Source organism: Canis lupus, chromosome 2, assembly GCF_011100685.1.
Source record: "Canis lupus familiaris isolate Mischka breed German Shepherd chromosome 2, alternate assembly UU_Cfam_GSD_1.0, whole genome shotgun sequence".
NCBI lineage: Eukaryota > Metazoa > Chordata > Mammalia > Carnivora > Canidae > Canis > Canis lupus.
This window is the reverse complement of record NC_049223.1, coordinates 50,445,895-50,466,902: the sequence shown is the minus strand read 5'-3', so window position 1 is coordinate 50,466,902 and position 21,008 is coordinate 50,445,895. Positions and strand designations below refer to the sequence as shown.

Below are 21,008 nucleotides of genomic sequence, written 5' to 3'. Positions count from 1 at the left end.
TTCTACAAGGCTGTAGAAATTTGACATTAACTCTTTTGGCTAACTTTCTCAAACATATTTTATCTGAGGTAAATTCTATTATTTTAAATATGTGTAATTTTCACTGCTTTTTATTTCAATATAAAATATTCATAATTCCTATAAGAACTTAGCTTTTAGACTCAATTAAGAAATAAATATAAAAAAAGAAAAATAGTTTTCAAACTAATTTTAAATTTAAATGCAATTTTGAGGAATAATTGGAATTTAATTCATTAGATTTTAAACTTCTTTTTTTTCATACCTCACATATAATGATGCTGATATAGTTATTGTTGTTTATGCTGCTACTTCTTTGTTCTGTTAAATTTTCTTTTCTTCCATGTGTTTTTTCTGGATTCTCTGCCTTGTGATTACAAAGAGGAATTCCTGACTTATCTAGAACACTACCAGCTAACTATTCCAATAAGGGTTGATCAAAATGGAGCTTTTCTCAGCTTTACTGTGAAAAATGATAAACACTCCAGGAGAAGACGGAGTATGGACCCTATCGATCCACAGCAGGCAGTATCTAAGTTATTTTTTAAACTTTCAGCCTATGGCAAGCACTTTCACCTAAACTTGACTCTCAACACAGATTTTGTGTCCAAACATTTTACAGTAGAATACTGGGGGAAAGATGGACCCCAGTGGAAACATGATTTTTTAGACAACTGTCATTACACAGGATACTTGCAAGATCAACGTAGTACAACTAAAGTGGCTTTAAGCAACTGTATTGGGTTGGTAAGTAGATGTTATAATTTTTAGTTTCTGATGGGGAATTAAGTTCATAATGTAAATGTCTTTCCTAACATTAATAATAGAGAGGTGGGTTAAGGAAGCTAACAGTCTAAATTTTTTTGTTATTCTTGCAGCCTTTGTTGTTGATGGTCCTTTGGTAATGTTTGCATTGACTTTGTAAAGAACAATTTTCATGACCCTATATTATTTGTAGAATAAATTGAGTACATTTATTGCTAGTTTCTTTGTTAGGCTTTATATATAAAACAGATTTTTTTGAATAAGAATTAATTATCCAAGATAAATCTGTTTTGAATCTTCTCATATGTTAAAATGACACTTGCTATTAAATATGATAGAAAAATACTATTCCTAGTCATCAGCACTGCTGTCTACATTTGGCATTAACACTAATTATACCATTGATAGTTTTATTTTTTTTTTTTTTTTTTTTTTTTTTTTTTTTTTTTTTTCCATTGATAGTTTTAACAGCATGGTGAAATGAACCATGAGATGAGGGGGAAAAAAGGAAAAAAAAAAACCCGAATTAATTCTGTTGTGAGACATGAGGGCAGAGAGTGATGGGGATTTGAAGGTGAGTTAGGACATGTAAGAGATAATGAAGGCCTGTGCAAGTTCTGTGGCACTGGCAATGTGCGGCAAAGAATGAATTTAAACCACAATTTTGCTGAGAAAATTTAGAGGGTTTGTGTCTTCCTAATTTTTTCTTACCCGGTATCTAAAAAGACACATAGTACATAGTAGGTGTTTAATAGTATGTTTAAAAATTGAGATAGAATTGAACTGGGTGTGGGTACATGGAGAGGAAGTAATTGAAGATGGCTGAGGTTTCTCTTTTGAATGACAGGTATATGGATTTGACTAGGTAAGAAAGGGGATGCCACTGGAATGCTGGTTTGGAGACAAATATGATATAGTAAATGTGAGGAATCTAAAGAAATAAGGTTACATATGTTTATTTATTTATTTTTTTAAAGATTTTATTTATTTATTCATAGACACAGAGAGAAAGAGGCAGAGACACAGGCAGAGGGAGAAGCAGGCTCCATGCAGGGAGCCCGATGTAGGACTCGATTCGGTCCCCAGGATCACACCCCAGGCTGCAAGCGGCACCAAACCGCTGCACCACCGGGGCTGCCCGGTTACATATGTTTAGGTGACATTTGGGAAATATAGCTCTGAAATTTAGAAAAGAATTTAGTTCTGGAAGCAGGTAATTTGAGAGTCATCAAGTGACCATGAAATTGTGAAAGATGTTTGATGAGTCTAAAGAGGATAAGGTTGAAAATGGAGACTCTTGTAAGGGGATAGCAGAGTGTCACCCATCTATTCTTCATCCTTTATTAAGACTCTGTTTCTTGCTCTCTTTCCCTCTATTTGTTAATACCTTTCTGTTTTACTTTGCTTCCTATTGAAACTGCATGGTCCATGTTGACTAACTTTGATTACTTAAGATGTGGTCCGCCAGATTTGTCCACCAAAGTTACTGTTTTCTCCTTGGCAACTAATAAGGAATTTGTGAGCAGATACTAGGAGACTGTAAATTCTGTTCCTCACATCACACTTTTGCCCACCAGACTTAGTAACTCCTGCCTTCATTCTTATTTTGTTATATGTTTCATTTTAATCAAATGTAATATGTAAACATGTTTTTTTGAAAAAAAAAAAAAAAAAAAACTCACTTTTCACCTCCCCACCCCCCAGATAGTTTTTAAGTAGGCTTCACACCCAATGTGGGGCTTGAACTCTCGACCTGAGATCGAGTCATATGCTCTACCAATTGGGCCAGCCAGGTGCCCCTCAAAGGCCCTTTTAATCAATTCTCTTTTTAATTGTTTTATATAAAAATAATTTCAATGTAGAGATAATTAGTGTTTTCTAATCATATTTTCTCACCTATTTCAATACTACAATCCTTGCCCCATTCATTTTTTTTTATTTTTATTTTATGATAGTCACAGACAGAGAGAGAGAGAGAGGCAGAGACATAGGCAGAGGGAGAAACAGGCTCCATGCACCGGGAGCCCGACGTGGGATTCGATCCCGGGTCTCCAGGATTGTGCCCTGGGCCAAAGGCAGGCGCACTAAACCGCTGCGCCACCCAGGGATCCCTCCTTGCCCCATTCAAAGGAAAAGACTTCCTAACATTAGTGTCGAAGTTAGTTGTTGAAAATAATGTCACATTTTAGTTTGGTTTCTATTTGGACCATGGCTTTCTTATCCAGGTTTTGTATTTTTGGAGTTTCTAACTATTGTTATTTTGTCTTATTGTGAGAAAAAATGAATTTTTTAAAAAAACAAATGATCAGTATTAACCATTTCTTTTGTTTTATATCTATTGCTTGGAATATATTCCATTCTTCTTTGGAAGCTTATTTTTTCTTGGAATCTACTGGTTAATTTCTTGAGCAATTGTAAATCTCTTATCTAAGGATTCTTTTTTCCAAACTAGTTCTATATCTTCTTTCTGAGTTTACATCCTATTTTTATTGGAGAGCATCTTCAAGTAATTACCTCAGAAAATATGTCTGAGAAGTAAAATTTCTGAGTCCTTACCTATTTGAAGTACTTTATGTTGCCCTCATGTTTGGTTAATAATTTAGCTGGATGTGGCATTTGGTTTCAAAAATCATTTTTCTTCAGAACCATGGTTGGTGGAATTGGGAAAGGGAGATACAGGGTATCAAATTCATGAGTATGATTTTATATCTTAGGGAAAGATTTAAAGATCTTTAAAAAAATTAGCATTGATTCATTCATTTTGGGTAGCAGATAGAAGTGTGCTTCTTGTTCTTTTTCTTTCCTAAGATTTTTCCTCAGTGAAAATGATATGATCTTCTCTTTATCCTTCCTATTTTAAGAATTTTATAATAATGTGATAAGCTGTAGATCTTCTTTCCTTATCCTTACTTGGTTTTAAATGGATGCTTTCAATTTAAAGACACTCCTTCAGCTTAGAGAAATAAAAAAAAAAATTCCTTAATAATTTTCTCTTCTTGTTCCCCAGTCTCTGCCTTTTTGTAATTGATTCTTCTCTTTTCTTTCTTTTTTCCTTTTTTTGTTCTAAGTTCTATGAGATTTCTCCAATTTTGCTTTATTTTCCTTCTTGGTTTAAAAATTAGTCATACTTCTAATTTTCAAGAGATTTTCCTTTTTGATTGTTCCTTTCTTTACATTTTGTTCTTATTTCTTATGTCCACAGTTATTTCCTTTTTTTTTTTAATTTTTTATTTATTTATGATAGTCAGAGAGAGAGAGAGAGAGGCAGAGACACAGGCAGAGGGAGAAGCAGGCTCCATGCACCGGGAGCCCGACGTGGGTTTCGATCCCGGGTCTCCAGGATCGCGCCCTGGGCCAAAGGCAGGCGCCAAACCGCTGCGCCACCCAGGGATCCCTCCACAGTTATTTCCACAGTTGCCTTTTACATTTTCCCTTATTCATTCATCCAGTCACCAAATACTTATAAGTACCTATTATATATAGAATAGGCACCGATATAGGTGCTAGGAGTACAATAGTGAACAAAAGTGAAATCCCTGTCATCATAAAGCTTTCATTCTCACGGAGGGGATACACAAATAAATAAATAAAAATCACTGGCTTGGTTTCCTGGGGTGTGGGCTCAGCGTGCCCCACCTCTCCTCAGCCCAGCCTAGAGCATAGAGGTCTGCTTCCCCCTGCTATGGGAGAGGTTCTTGAGATGGGAGCCTTGCCCTCAGGACTGTCTTGGCCTCACATTAAAAAAAAAAAAAAGATAAATAAATATCACAGTATGTTGGATAATTATAAGTTCTAAGGTGAAAAAATATTGAGTAAAGACATAAGGAAAATGAGGAAGGGAAGCTTGCATCTGAAGGATAGGATTTCCACGTGGAAATCTTCAAGTATAAAGATGTGATCTTTTTTTTTTTAAAGATTTTATTTATTTATTCATGACAGACACACAGAGAGAGGCAGAGACGCAGGCAGAGGAGAAGCAGGATCCATGCAGGGAGCCCAATGTGAGACTCGATGTGTGGGACTCGATCCTAGGACCACAGGATCAAAGGCAGATGCTCAACCACTGAGCCACCCACCCAGGCATCCCATAAAGATGTGATCTAAGAGTGTTTGGGGGACAGCAAAAAGACTGCCCTGGCTGGAACTCAGTGAAAGAGAGGAAGTGTGATCGAAGATGAGGTTAGAGAACTGGGGGCTGGATGGTAGATTTTAGAGGATGCAGGATTAAATAAATGATGACTCCAAGCTTGAGGCCTGAGCAACTAGAAGAAAGCAGCCATGAGTTGAGATGAAAAAGATTCAGGTATTAACTGAGATGGAAAGCTGGAGGAGGACCATTTGTGGGAGGTATGTATCTTAGGTTCAGTTGGGCATATTAAATTTGACTGTTGTATAAGATACTGGGTATGCAAGCCTGAAATTCAGGAGAGAGAGATGAATTAAGGAATTATAAATTTGGAAGTCATCAATATATAGATGACATTTAAAGCCAGGAGATTATATGGAATTGCTCAGTGTGGGGGAATAGAGATAGGGTAAAGAAGAGGTTTTAAAAAAGAGAGAGAGAGAGATTTAAGGAACTGAGCCTTTGGGCACTCCAGGAGGTTAGGGAAGTCAGAAAGATGTGGAGGAGACAGCAAAGAATAGTAGGGAAAGAAAGTTGAAGGAAAACCAGGCGAAGATCCTAGAAGCTAAGAGGAGGAAGTATTTATTTCAAGAGAAAAATGCTGCTGAATAAAAAAAAAAAAAAAGAGCACTGAGAACTGACCATTGGATTTATCAATGAGGAGGTTGTTTGGTGACCTTGACAAAAGCACTGCTGAAGTCATGGTGGAATATAGAAAATAGCAAAAACCTGATTGAAGTGGGTTTGAAAAGGAATGGGAGAAAAGAGTATGTAGTTAATTATTTTAAAGACTTTTGAAAAAGTAAATGGTCAGTTGCTACAGGCAGAGTGGGGTCAGAGGAGGTTTTGTTTTGTTTGATAAAGATGGGAATGATCATATAGAGAGAAGGAAAATTTCTCCAGTTCATCCATAAGAAGAAGGAAGTAAAATAGATTATATGGACATGAGATGCAGGTAGGCAGATATTTGTGTTGTAGGAGTTTGCAGGAGGTTGTACGATGTTTATTGGAATGGAAGATGGCAAACTGATTTATTAAGGGATTAAGAGGAGACGAGAAAGAATGGAATATTTATGCAAAAGAGCAGGATACTGAAAGTATTAGAGAAACATAGTGTAATTGCTGTGAAGCATTCAGGGCACTGTTGAGATCATGGTCGTCATACGTTTAAAGTGAGACTAGTCAGCATCGCAATGTATTTTTCTCTGGCTAAATGAAGCTGCAAGGTTGCAAGCTCAGAGGAGCAAAACTGACTTGATCAGAGTTTTGGTTTAGCCAAATAAATTCTGTGAAGGGAGAAAAGGGCAAGGGAATTGAAGGTGGAACTGAAGATGGATTAGGAGGGAAGTAAGAGTAAGGCCGTGAAGTGGGTAGAGGATAATGAAGAGGTAGTAGAATCACTGGGTCTTGGTGGGTATAAAAGAACTATTCCTGGAGCTGGGATACTAGAGGAACCGTCCTGGAAGAATAAAAGGTTGGGATACTTGAAATTGAGATTTTGGCAGGGTTGTAAGTATTGAAAATACTGAACTCTAGGGTTTGACCATGGGTATGAATGCCTAAGATAAAGTGAACGATGAGATACTTGATGGAGAGCAGGTCCAAGGATTGAGAGGGCAGGGGCTGAAGAACCCATGTATGTCAGTAGTCCTTAGCCTTAACTAGTACTACATCAACAGTCCATGAATGGAATTCAGAGGGTTTGTCAACTGGAAGGGGGAAAATGACATCTTTATCTTTACTAATTACTTCCTTTTTTTTTTTTTTAAGATTTCATTTATTTGAGACAGAAAGGGAGAAAAAAAGTGAGAGCACCATAGCAGGGGGAGGGGCTAAGGGAGAAGGAGCAGGGCCTGATCCTAGGACCCTGTGATCATGACCTGAGCTGAAGGAGATGTCCAGCCTGCTGAGCCACCCAGGCTTCCCAATATTTACTAATTCTTAACCGAAATTTAATATTTCCTTCAATTATGAATATAGACAAACCAATACAGTAATAACTGACCTCAATAGAAATTATAGATATTTTTGTATTTTGTTACAGTCCTGCATGTTCTTCAAAATATTATTTATGTTAATCACTATTATGAAATTGTGATAATTATTAGATCCACAGCCGATCTTCTCATTTAAAATATTAGAAAAAGCCATCTATCTGCATTCCTTATATTACATTTAAAAAATACTTCGATAATGGCATTTCACTACAACTGGTTTTCTTTATAATCCTATATATTTTTCTGTACTTAAAATAATTATTCTGAGAAGTAATCCCCTGGTTTCATCCCCACTAGATTTCTTTTTTAAAATATATATATTTTTAAAGATTTATTTATTTATTCATGAGAGAGAGAGAGAGAGAGGGATTGAGGCAGAGACATAGACAGAGGGAGAAGCAGGCTCCATGTAGGGAACCTGACATGGGACTCGATCCTGGACTCCGGGATCACGCCCTGTGTCAAAGGCAGATGCTCAACCACTGAGCAACCCAAGCGTCCCATCTCCACTAGATTTCTAAAGGGATCCAAGGCACACACAGATTTTAAGAACCGGTGACTTAAGATATTGAAATCAACAATTATTTCAGAAACAGTATTGCAGAGGGTGACAGTGATCCAGAAGCTAAAGTCTTCAAAGAATAAGGAAAGTGCCTGTGGATCAGTAGGTAACTGCAATAGCAAAGGGAGCCAGTGACGGCATAATGGCAGAGCTTTTGTGTTTTGTTTTGTTTTAGAGGAGGGAGTGAGTGAGAGTTGTTCAGAAATGGCAGTGAATCACAAGGACATTTACCCTACCTCCTGGTCCAATAGGAGGCATATCAGAGAGAAAGCAGAGGATCCACGATTCCAGAGGGTTGCATGGAAGAAAGAGTGTCATTTAGAGAGACTCAGGTATTTGAGTAAGAGGAAGTGAACATTCGCAAATGAGGCTGAGCATGAGTTTGAGAAGGGACAATGGAAGTGTTTTAAATGGCAAGAGGGGAGAAGTAGGAGATGGGATAAGAAAACATGATATGTACAACCATATGGGGAATAGAATCCGGGGGATGGGATCTTAGGCTTCTTGTAGGGAATGGCATGTCAGGGAGAGGGAGTGTGATGATGTTCATTCTGATGGCCTGAGGCAGACCATGTAGAGATGTGTGGGGATGCTGAAGGAAGTGAGATCAGGGCTCTTGCTAGCATGTGCACATTTCTAGGACATCGACTTAACTGGCCTCTAGCACCTTTCTAACAATTTCGTAGTCATTTTCCCCTTTCTTCCCTCTAGCTCCAGAAGCTCCCTGCTGTTTCTCAAATACTGTGTGTGTGCTCATACCCCCATGCCTTTGTTGCCATTCCCACTATCTAATCTGCTCTTTTCCAAGATAATCTGTTTGACTTACTCCTTCACTTTGTTCAGGTTTCTGTACAAATACCACTTTGCTAGAGAGGATGTCCCTGACCATCCTTAGCAGTTTATATAATTCTCTCACTTCTGATTGTTCTCTGTCCTCTTGCATTGCCTTTTTTTTCCCCTTAACATTGGACACTACCTGGTGATCATTTATCTAATGAATGAGTCTCTTTTATCTAGCTCCTTCCACTAGAATATAAGCTCCATCATAGAGCTAGAAGTTTGGTTTTCTCACTACTGTATCTCTATCACCTAGAACAGTACTTGCTGTGTGATAGGCACTCAGAACATTCTTGGTGAAAGAATAAGTCAGAAACAACCCTCAAAAGGTAAGGGGATTAAAATATAGTGCTAATAACCCAAGCTCCAAAATCGATGGAACGAGTTGGTTACTTAACTTGGCTCAGTCTGTGTTTCTCATCTGCAAAGTGGAGCTGATAGTAGTAGTTACTTCAGAGAGCTATTAAGATTAAATGAGATACTGTGTATAAACATCTTACAGAGTACCGAACACATAAAGTCTCTGGATTTTTTTTTTCCCCCGAGTCCTTCCATACTTGGAATTAGAGATTTTTGTTTATTTACCAGGCTACTGACTCTGTTTTTCCCAGCAACCTGAACTTCTTGTCTGGGACCTTTCAACATCCTTCTGCCCACAGTTCAGCTTGATATGACTTTAGTCCTCTACCCTTTCTGGGCAGTACTCCTGACCCCACTTCTTCCAGTTCCCTCTTATCAAAACTTCTTATGCATGCCCTCTTTTCTGCAGGACCATGCTCAGTTTGCTATCATATTGTTAATCTTCCTGATAGGGTAATTCATGCTCAGGTATTAGGTTTTGATAATGGTATATTATGTTATTCCTGTGAGTATTTGCCTTTAGTTTAGGGACTAATATCCTTAAAGTAAAGCAGATAATGGTGAAAATAATGCAAAGTGACTAAATCATGCTTTTTCTTGGTTTGTTTTTTGCATTCTTTAGCTGCTCATTTCACATAAGTGCCTGCCAACTTCATCTATTAGTTAGAGCAGCTCTGATTATGCCTTATCTTTCTTTCCAAGCATGTGGTACTTAACATGAATTTCCCTAAACAGAATCATAGAGATTTAGATTCAAACGGACCTTAGAGGTTATCCGGGCCAGAGATTTTCAGCTTTTTTCTTTTTAAATCAGGAAAACCCTTTTCTCAAATGAAATGTTATGTGGAAACATACTATACAGATTAATAAAAGCACAGCTGATTGTTGAGTCCAGGAATCTAAGCCTTATAGGTCTCCCTTTGTTGTCTGGGGCAATCCCCTAAGGGCACTTCCTTGGAACCCTTAGGGCTCCCCAGAGTGCTGTTTTAAAACCACTAATTTACACCAACCCTTTCATTTTTCCAGCTGAGGAAATACACTCAGAGAGTTTGTGTTTTATCCAGTGTTATGGGATAAATTAGTTGGATTAAGAGCAGTCCTCACATGTGTGTTACTTAAGAAAACACTAATAGACCAGTATGGAAGTTCTTATTTCTAAGGCAGATAACTTTTACTGTCTTATTTCTTTTAATCAACCAACTTTTATTTGGTATTCATACTACATATGAGACACTTTCTATGGTTATAACTGATACAAAGATTTATGAGACATAACCTTTTGCCTTAAAAAAGCTAATAATATATAGTTGGGAAGATAAAACATGCAGTTGAAAAGTTAAACCAAATGAAAATATAACTTCCAGACTTGAGGTGTAGCAAAGAAGTGCGAAATTAATTAAAAATAAATGGTACCAGTAATAAGCTCTTTTGGATATCAGAAGAGGGCGAAGCTCCTCCATTTGGGCTAAAGAAAACTTTAAAAAGGAATTGTGTTTGAGCTGAGTAACACTTGGCTATGTAAATAAGTGTAAAGAATATATCATATGAATAAGAGCAGAGCTTTGTGTGAATTGCAGCTCTTTCATTTATCTCTACATAATGTTGGGGAAGTTTTTAACCTCTGGGTCTGTTACTTCAACTGCAGAATAGAGGTACATAGGATGTCTATCAATTAAGGTAATAGTAATAAACCTTATGTCAATTATTTATCACAGTAGAAATTTATTTCTCCTTTTTGTTGGTGTCTATGCTGGACAGCAATATAAAGTCACTCAGGGTCCCAGATTACTTCTTTTTCAGCTTCTGCCTCCCCTCGGTAGTTTTTCTGAGAGAGTAGAAAATTTTCCTGGAGGTTTTCAAGGGGTTGAGCTTAAAAGTGGTATATAGTATTCTGCTCATTTCCTATTGGCCAAAGCTTAATTACAGAGCTATGCCTAAACACAGAGGATGAAGTTAAGCTGTGTGCACAATTTGGAAAGGAAAAAAGTCTTAGTGAACAAATGGAGGTCTCTGCTACCTCAGAGAGTCTGGGGGAAGATTGGGAGAAATAATGTATGTGTCATGCTTAGTATAAGGCATGTATGGCATGTAGAAGAATTTAAACATCCTTTTTAAAGTAGAGGTAAATTTATATAATGTTTTGTTGAGTATAGATAATCCACTAAATTTCTATTAACATATGTTTTAAGCTCTTTTTGGCGAGGTATCAACTTGGTTTTGATTCTCGGTAATGATAATTGATATTTAAAATGATTCTTCTTGGTAAATTCTTTGTTTCTTCTTCTTTTAGCATGGTGTTATTGCTACAGAAGATGAAGAATATTTTATTGAACCATTAAAGAATACCACAGAGGATTCCAAACATTTTAGTTATGAAAATGGCCATCCTCATGTTATTTACAAAAAGTCTACCCTCCAGCAACGGCATCTGTACGATCACTCTCATTGTGGGGTTTCAGGTGAGTGAGTGTGTGGCTTTTACAAAGTGTATTATATTATGTTGCCATTCTCTTTCTTCTGACACCTATGGAAAGGTTAATAATAAACATCATTAGGAATTTGAGTAATTAGAATGATAATACCCAGAGTGTCACTTATCCAATGCCTTATGATTTCACTCATATTTGGAATTTAAAAACCATATAAGGAAAAAAAGGGGAAAAAAAGACATGAACAAAAGACCAGGCTTTTAAATACAGGGAACAAACTGGTAGTTGCCAGAGGGGAGGTAGGTGTGGGGCTGGGTAAAATAGGTAAAGGGGATTAAGAGCACACTTGCCTTGATGAACACTGGATAATGTATAGAATTTTTGAATCATTATGTTGTACATCTGAAAATGATATATGTTAATTATACTTCAATTTAAAAAAAAAGAAAAAAACTTCCTACCTTTTCAGTAGAAAAAAAAAAGATATCACTTATCAATATTTTGAAGTCAATTTTGGAAGTTCTTTGAGAAGTCCTTAAAATATAAGTCTACATAAAATTATTTTTTCTTTGAAAAGGGGGAAAACCCACCCTATTTTATCCAGGTAATAGTTATAATTTTCAAACACAAGTGTTCCATATTATAATTTTCATGCACAAGTGTTGCATAGTACTTTATGCTGTTTGGTTAGCCTGATATTTTTATGCTAATTGAAAAACTTCAGACACTTAAATAAGATTTCAGTAATCTTAAGGTAGTATTCAAAGACAGTGATAGTCGGGTACTATAGAAATACATAACAGGGACAGGAAACCTAGACATTAGCAGTCAAAGAAGGCTTCATGGAAGAGTGACTTCTAAGTTGAGGCCTGAGGGAGAAAGAGAAGGGAGCTGTGCAGAAGTAGAGGGAACAGTTGGTAGAGTGTTCTATATAGAGGAAACAGCATTTATAAAAATTCTGAACCAAAAGAGAGATTGTCACATTGCAGTCATTGCCAGTTCCTATAATGAGATGTTAGAATGTGGGCTGGAGGGATGGGATGGATTTCATGGTAGGTGAGGAGTGACAGAGATGAAAATGAAGTGACAAGGAAGGCCAAGACACAAAGGATTTGTAAATCACGTTAAGGAGTTTGATTATCCTAAGTGTGCTGGGAACCCATTGAAAGGCTTTAAGCAGGAATCACCTGATCAGATCTGGGTGTTAGAAGTATTACTCCGGCAGCCCTATGGAGACTGAGAGGAGAGCAAGACTAGAGGGAAGGGGTTAGGAGATTATTTAGTGTAAAGATGAGAAAACTTACCGAATAGAGGATATAGCTTGGCATAGTAGAAAGAATATGGCCTTTTCTGTATCTTTGGACAAATGAACCGACCTCTCTGAGTACTTTTCTCAACACACATTAGTTGCTTAGTCAAACTGTAGCTATCATTATTATTGAGATGTCTGTTTCTGGTATTTAAAGAGCTATTTTAAAAACAAACAAAAAGATTAGGGGCACCTGGCTGGCTCAATCAGCAGAGCGTACAACTCTTGATCTTGGGATTGTGGATTTGAGCCCCACATTTGATATAGAGATTACTCAAAAATAAAATCTTTAAAGGGACACCTGAGTGGTTCAGTTGGGTAAGCATCTGCTTCTTGATTTTGACTCAGGTTGTGGTCTCAGGGTTGTGATATAGAGTCCCCCATTTGGACTAGGCACTCAGTGGGGAGTCTGCTTAAGTTCTCTCTCTCCTTCTCCCTTTGCCCCTCCCCTGCTTTCTCTCCAAAAAAAAAAAAAATCATAATAAATAAATCAAAATAAAATCTTTAAAAAATTTTAAATATTAGATTTGTTCTGTATAATTCTCATAGGTGGAGCCAGGGGAAGTTTATTTCAGTATTTCAGCAGATTTCAGCTTAATAGAAAAAAAAAGTTCACCAAGTAGTTTTATTTTTTATTTTTATTTTATTTTATTTTTTTAAAGGTTTTATTTATTTATTTATGACAGACGCAGAGAGACAGGCAGAGAGAGACATAGGCAGAGGGAGAAGTAAGCTCCATGGAGGGATCCCGATGTGGGACTCGATCCCAGGTCTCCAGGACCACGTCCTGGGCCGAAGGCAGACACTAAACCGCTGAGCCATCCAGGGATCCCCCGCTACAAGTAATTTTAGGAACAAAATGGGATGGGTTCAAAGTAGATGTGTAAAAAATAGGACGGGTTATTTTATAAATTATGAATGCAACACTGTTTTGATTATATCCTTTTCTTCTGCTTCAAGTATAAGTGTTCTTTGGAGTTCTTTCTTCAACTGACTTCTTATTCTACATACTCCCTTGAGTAATCTCTGGGATGTCCTTGTTGATGAAGAGTAATTGGTACTAGAAAAAAGCCACTTAAAGTGAATTGGCTTAACACATGAAATAAAATTTCATAGGAAACAATGAAAAAATTTTGATGGGTTTTTGCATTGAGTAATGAAACTAAACATGGGAAATAGGTTAGTTTATCTTATGTTTAGCAAACTTTATAAGTACAACTTATATATATATATTCTTGAAAAAGTAGGTTTTAAACATTTAGTTGTTTATTGCAATATCAATTTTGCTAATATGATAAAATCATTTTTATCATATGATAAACATGACATTTTTATCATAACATGACATCCTTCACTCTATGCTTGTAAAGCTCACTTTTTCCAAAAATACTTAAAGATTGCACTGTATTCTGTAAGATATCTCTTAACCCTTAGATATTCAAATTATCCTCTTATTATTCACTGGTCTTACTGAGGCAGATTGTTCTTTTGCAAAGGCTGAGGCATGAATCAAATAGTTCAGCAAATCTACTCTTACTGCCAGTATAAAATTCTGTTCTTGTTGGGGAAGATTTTCTTCTACAAAGTCTGTTGGATTACTGTGCCATTAGCAAAAAATAAGGCAGATCAGTGAGACATTCTTGAATGGTTGAAAAATCTTGAGTGGATTCCTGTGACTATTTCCTCACCTTTAATCTATTCACTAGCCATTTCTGTTACTTTTAACACCAGTCCATTTAGTTCAGACCTTGTTATCTCTTGCCTGCACCACTGTAATGACTTTCTAACTGGAGTCTTCCTGTCTTCAGGTTTGTTTTTCTGTCTTAAGTGGGCTGTCTCCTACATCTGGCTGTATTATACACCTTCAAATGCTTCACTGGCTTCCCAACAGTGGAAAATCAGCAGTAGTTCCCTAGGTTCCATAGGAATATCACTAGAAAAGTATTTTGTGTTTAATAAGTTTGGGAAATGTCTGGTTAAGAACTTCTGATCTTAATTATGATACTATTTTGACAGCAAATTCAAGTGACACATGCATTTATAGGTATTAATTGCCACTTAATCTGTTATTTAGAACTCAACTTTACATAAAAATATAAGAAAAACCCTTTTGAGAGTAAGCATATTTATCTCCTATTCAGACATAAATTTTTGCATCTTAATTAGATTGTTATCAATTTCAAAAAAGTTTTGTAAAAAAATTTAGATAACATGGGATAAAAAGAAAAAAAAAGGAAGTGAAAGTTGCTCTTTTTACGACTACCCAGGGATAATTGAATGTTCTCATTGTCCATTGATGTAGATATCATTATGTCTCTATACCTGAATTGCTTACTTATGTATTTATTAAATAAATATTCATTTAGCATGTATGTGTCAGGCTTATTCTAAGCGTTGGGAATAGAGCAATAAATAAAACAAGAAAAGTATCTGCTCCCATGAAGCTTATATTTTAGTGAAGAGAGTTAATTAAAAAATCCAATCAAGCAAACAAATAAATACATGGCCAACTATCAAGAAGTAATAAGTGCTATTAGTGAAAAATAAAGCACATCAGTGCAGTAATTTTGAATGACTGTATATATTAAAAAATATTTTGAGATTGGTAAAAAAATTAAGATCTTATTTCACATGGCAAAGAGATCTGTGTATTTATTTGCTTTTGGGGAAAAGTTCTTTATTGTTTGTTTTTGGAGGAATGTTTTCTTTAATATTCTACACTCTATCCAAAATTAAATTGAGCATATGTAATGATTATCATTTGAATAACTACTAATCTTTGTTTTGAAACAAAACAAATCAATTGTGTATTCTATTTTAGACTAAAAAAAGATATTAGTTACAGATCATTAGGCATAACATTAAGCAGTCAATTGACAATTCTAGAACATAGATACTGTTTTGTAATGATCTAATCATGCTGGATTTATTTAGTTTTTAAAATGAAATCAGATATCTTTATTATGTTTATTGTGTATTTTTTACATATATATCTATGTATATATATATATACCTCAGACTACAAATTCTTTGCGTATAAGCCTCTTGCCATTTATGAATGCCCATAAAAGACATTATATATATTTATCTGATGGAGTAATAACCAAGCACACTAACAATTTAAAAAGCTAAAAGTCTGAAATTTATGAAAATGATGAGAACAGCAGTTGCCTTATATAGCGTGCTATCTATTGAGAAACACCATTGCTGTGTTTATTTTGTCCAATCATGTCTTTTTACAGATACTTTAAATAAATATAAGAGGAAACTGATGAATAGATCAGAGAAGTGAAAATGATAAAAATAATGGAAATTATTTTTTTAAACCTTTTTTTTTTTTAAAGATTTTATTTATTTATTCATGAGAGACACACAGAGAGAGGCAGAGACACAGGTAGAGAGAGAAGCAGGCTCCTCACAGGGAGCCCAACATGGGACTCAATTCCGGATCGGGAGTCACACCCTGAGCCAAAAGCAGATGCTCAACCATTGAGCTACCCAGGCGTCCCAAAATAATGGAAATTAAATCCTATATTTAGACTTTTAGGCTGTCCATCCAGACGAAGGGAAAAACTAGGCATGATTTGAATACATGAATGATTTTATGATTTTGGAAGACTGAGCAAAAAAAAAATGGCATTATGTTAATGCAGAAAGGATTTTGACTGTTTCATAACAATATTACCACAAACTCAGTGGCTTAAGCAATATACTTTTATTACCTCACAGTTTCTGTGGACCAGAAGTTATACATGAATGAGTTAATTGACTTAGCCTCAGCCAGGACTGAGTTCTCATCTGAAGCCTTGACTGGGGAAGAATCTACCTTCCTATTCCTGTGGTTGTTGGCTGCATTTAGTTCCTTGGTGTTTTAAGACTAAAGCTTTAGTTTGGAGTTAGTTGTCTGCCAGAGGCCATCTGCAGTTCCTTTCCATGTACAGTTCATCAACTTGGTTGCTTGCTTTCTTAAAGCTAGCAAAGGGAAAACTCTAGTAAGAAAAGCTACTATAATATTATGTAACATAATTATGTACTATATATATATATATATATATATATATATATATATATATAATCATGTACATCCCTTTATCTTAGCTATATTCTCTTGATTAGAAGCAAGATACAGATCCCACCCACACTAAAGGGGAGGCAGTCACACAAAGTGTAAACATTAGGAGGTCATGGGGGCCACTTTAAGAGTCTGTCTGGAATAGGGGAATACTTACTGGCTGTCTAAAAATTTATACTATTGAAATAAGAAGTAATGGGTCTCTGCCCCTCTCAACCTTTAGTAATAAAAATACTCATTTAATGTATATAAATTTCAAAAATAAGGGATGCCTGGATGGCTTAGTGGTTGAGCACCTGCCTTTGGCTCAGGGCTTGATCTTGGAGTACTGGATTGAGTCTCACATTGGGCTCCCTGCATGGAGCCTGCTTCTGCCTCTGCCTGTGTCTCTGCCTCTCTCCCTCTCTATGTCTCTCATGAATAAATAAATAAAATCTTTAAAAAACAAAAAAACAAAAAATATTTTATTGGTATTTGTTGTAGTCATTTCTATCTCTTCTTTCTTAAAATTTATAACTTTTACCAAAGTAATTTTCAAAAGGTAGAAACTAAAGTAATTAGAAAAATAATGGAAAATACTGCCAGTTTCTGTTAATTATATTATATAAATTAATCTGATTCTTCCTCAATAAATTTTTTAGTAAGTAGATGTTAGATTTCTTGTTCAACATACAGGGCAGCCCGGGTGGCTCAGTGGTTTAGTGCCATCTTCAGCCCAGGGCGTGATCCTGGAGTCCCGGGATTGAGTCCCACATCAGGTTCCTTGTGTGGAGCCTGCTTCTCCCTTTGCCTCTGTCTCTGCCTCTCTCTCTCTCTCCCTGTGTCTCTCATGAATAAATAAATAAAATCTTTAAAAAAAAAAGATTTCTTGTTCCAACATACAGATATGAAAGTGAGGTGTGAAAGGACCTATATCTGTTCAAGTTTATTAAATAAAGATGAATATAAATGAGACAAGTGTTTACAAATGCCATAGTATTAAAAGATTTACTTTGAACTGAAAGACCAATTGGCTAGAAAACAAAAGATTAAACTGCAATCCACAGTAAAATGTGGTTTAAAGGAAGTCATGCTCTATCATAGTTTTTCAACTCTCGTAATGTCATTTACCTCTAGATTTTAGAAGAATACTTTGGGTACTCTTAGTATAAATAGTTGCGTACTGCAAAACTAAATGAAAAACTTAATTCACAGCCTTTTAGAATTGAAATTTCTAGACTAGTAGAATTGCTTTAATTAAGATAGTTTAATAAAGGATCTTACTTTAAAGTAATGCTCAGAGGTGTCTTAGGAATGAATTTGTGGATGGTGAGTTCAAGCCCCATATTGGGCAATATAGCTTAATTTAAAAAAGGAATAGATTTTTGCAGTACTGATGTTCTTCATCAGAACTGTCTAGGGTGTTTAGAAAGTTAACGCTCTAGTTGTTTTTAAAAAAAAACTTTGTACATATTCTATATTTTAAAATATTATGACAATTTCTCACTGGAATAATATGAAATGATTACTTAAAAATATTTTGATTACATAATTCATTAGACTTATTTTTGGTTTTTATGAACAGCTGTATGCTATTAATGTTTAATTTGTTTCAGATAATGACTTTTTTGAAAACTTTAAAGAATTTAATTTTCTCACTACTGCATTTCCTCATCCTCTCTCCTCATTTTGAAAATCTTAGTATCTTAGACAACTTATGAGAAGCAAGTAAGTTTAATTGGTGAACCTACCTGAACCTAGTTAATTATTTTTATTGTAGACCTCATAAGAAGTGGGAAACCTTCGTGGCTGAATGAAACATCTGCTTTTCCTTCTTCACTACCAATTAATGGCTCGCATATCCGCCACAGACAGAAGAGATCAGTAAGCATTGAGCGGTTTGTGGAGACACTGGTAGTGGCAGACAAAATGATGGTGGGCTACCATGGCCGCAAAGACATTGAACATTACATTTTGAGTGTGATGAATATTGTAAGTTTGATGCCTCTATATAATATTTTAATTTAATAATTTGTGGTTTTGACTAAGGTCATGGATTTTTAATGTGAATTAAGGTTTTAAGAATTTGCTCATCTAAAATGAGAAATAATTGATATATTAATGCTTCAGTTCCATAGAAAATTAATTTAAAGGTGACTTTACTCTTCATTTTCAGATAATGGGTTATATTAAATCTTGTTTAAGAGGTTTTCTTTAACTTGAAATATCAGCTCACCCTCTTAATTACTATGTTGTAGTTCAGTTTTAGGAGAAAATACTTCTTGAGGGAAATTTGTATAAAAATCTTTTATGGAGGCATCTTGAGGGTAGAATTCTAAGTGGTATGAGATAAAATAATAGCTTTTTATATACAAAGCAGTTTGATTTATGAAAAATTGTTTTATCATTCTTTAAAAAAATATTAAACAATCACCCTATGATTTTTGTCTGACTTTGTGTCTTTTCTTATTTTCTGGAGGTCAGGTTGCCAAACTTTACCGTGATTCCAGCCTAGGAAACGTTGTGAATATTATAGTGGCCCGCTTAATTGTTCTTACAGAAGATCAGGTAAGAATGAGTTAGTTTAGAAATCTAAAACCCTTAGCAGACAGACTATAGAATTATGTATTATAAAATAAAATATTTTATTATTGCTCCTCTTAGGAAGTTCTGGTTGAATAGGATTTTCACTACTAAGCATTTAATATTTTAAGCAAATTTTAAATAGTATGTAAGAATATACCACGTATGTCATGTTAAAGCTATATATGTATATTAGCTATATGTTTCAGAGTAAAGATGAGCATTTGCATGGCAGATCTAATAATAGTGGTTTTGGTTGCTGAGAATCACATATATTCACATTATCATTAAAGCTGGAACTGGAAAGAATGTTCAATAGTACACTAAATTAACTCTAGGTCAGATATTACAGAGATAAAAATTGGCAAGAGATTATTCCTAGAAACCACTGTTTCTAATTATAGTCCCACTTTAGTCTTCAAAAGTTTTAACAACTGACCTTAGTAATTTGTTTGGAACATTTCTGGTATGCATGTTGTATTGCAGCCAAACTTGGAGATAAACCACCATGCAGACAAGTCCCTCGATAGCTTCTGTAAATGGCAGAAATCCATTCTCTCTCACCAAAGTGATGGAAACACCATTCCAGAAAATGGGATTGCCCACCACGATAATGCTGTTCTTATTACTAGGTATGGTTTGTTGCAAATATTTTACCTTTGATTGTTGTGTTTGATATTTTAACTATATTTGGTTCTATCTAAGGCCTCATTCAGGTAATGAGTATATTGAAAGCAAAATGGTAATTTGTTAATCACCACTGAGAAAGAATATATTACACTATTATTGTGTTTGCATCAAATGAACCAAATAAGAAAAAAGAACAGATATGGAATTGACTTAGAAATTTAATGAACATCTTTCCTCCTACTGATGTCTATTCATAAGGTTTAATTGGAAGCACATATATGTTTTGTTAATTGAAAAAATATATAATAAAACAAAGATTAAAAAGTATGAGAAGATTATATTTTAAAAACAAAAGTGAGTCACCCCTCTTGGTTATAAAATATATTAATTATTCTTACCTCCAAATTGTTAAAAGTAAGGATATCAATAGTTACACAGTTTACTTAGACGAATGTTTATTTAATTAAAAATATTTTGATTAAGGTATAAATAAAAAGAAGCACATTTATTACATTATAAATTGAATAGCTTGCTTCTCAGAGCAAAATTATTACTTGATGATACTGCAGTGAATTTATATAATTCTTTCCAGTTTTGCATAACTATATTCAGATCCATTTCATCCTTACTCTCCAACAAGAACTCTGTGAAGCTGATACCATTATTATTTTTCCCATGTAAAGAATGAGGAAACTAGTTTAAAATACTTAAAAATCTCAAGCAAGTGAAAATGCAAGGCTCAAACCCTGGTGATCCTGTATTCTATGACTGTACTCTGCTTGCTGTCTTGGTTTTTTTTTGCTGTCAGTAATTATAACTGGTTAGAAGCATGCTTACTTAAATCATTTTAAGATGAACTTGTCTTGTGACCTCTTATCAGTATTTAAAAATGAAAAAAAAAAACCCAATAATGAAAATGGAAGCATTATTCTATCTTGATGAAATGGAATAGACTTTGGTATCTTGGTTATTTCTTTTAATTTGCAAGATAGTGTTTAACATGTATTTCACCTATGGTATGCCCATCTACTCTACATTAAACTGTATGAAGGGAGTATAAAATTATATGACATCAGAATCTTGAGATCCTGGAAGATAATGTGAATTTACCTTTTTAAAAAACATCGCTGTTAACTAAGTTGTAGGGTTAAAGCTTCTGAATTTTTTTTTTAAAGTTATAATTACTTTAATTGACTTCATCTACCTGGCATTGTAAACTAGAAAATTTTGTTTATGACATGCTTGCTGAATAAAAACAACATTGTATGGGTTCTGTATTCATATGTGTTGACATGTCAGTCTGATAAATTCTGCAATTCCTCAGAGTCTTGTGGTCTGGAA

General features: G+C 35.0%; 1 protein-coding gene and 1 non-coding gene across 2 annotated transcripts in view; both read left to right on the top strand.

Moving 5' to 3' along the window:
- The window catches only part of ADAMTS6 (ADAM metallopeptidase with thrombospondin type 1 motif 6), a 287,287-nt gene that overhangs the window by 1,894 nt on the left and 264,385 nt on the right, over positions 1-21,008 (top strand). Inside the window, exons 2-6 of the mRNA XM_038530727.1 lie at positions 401-765; positions 10,956-11,124; positions 18,235-18,446; positions 18,939-19,022; positions 19,524-19,669. Of these exons, the coding sequence (XP_038386655.1) occupies positions 401-765; positions 10,956-11,124; positions 18,235-18,446; positions 18,939-19,022; positions 19,524-19,669 (976 nt within the window). The remainder of the gene's footprint in view (positions 1-400; positions 766-10,955; positions 11,125-18,234; positions 18,447-18,938; positions 19,023-19,523; positions 19,670-21,008) is intronic.
- LOC119870572 lies at positions 4,381-4,523 on the top strand. Its single transcript, XR_005356237.1, has one exon.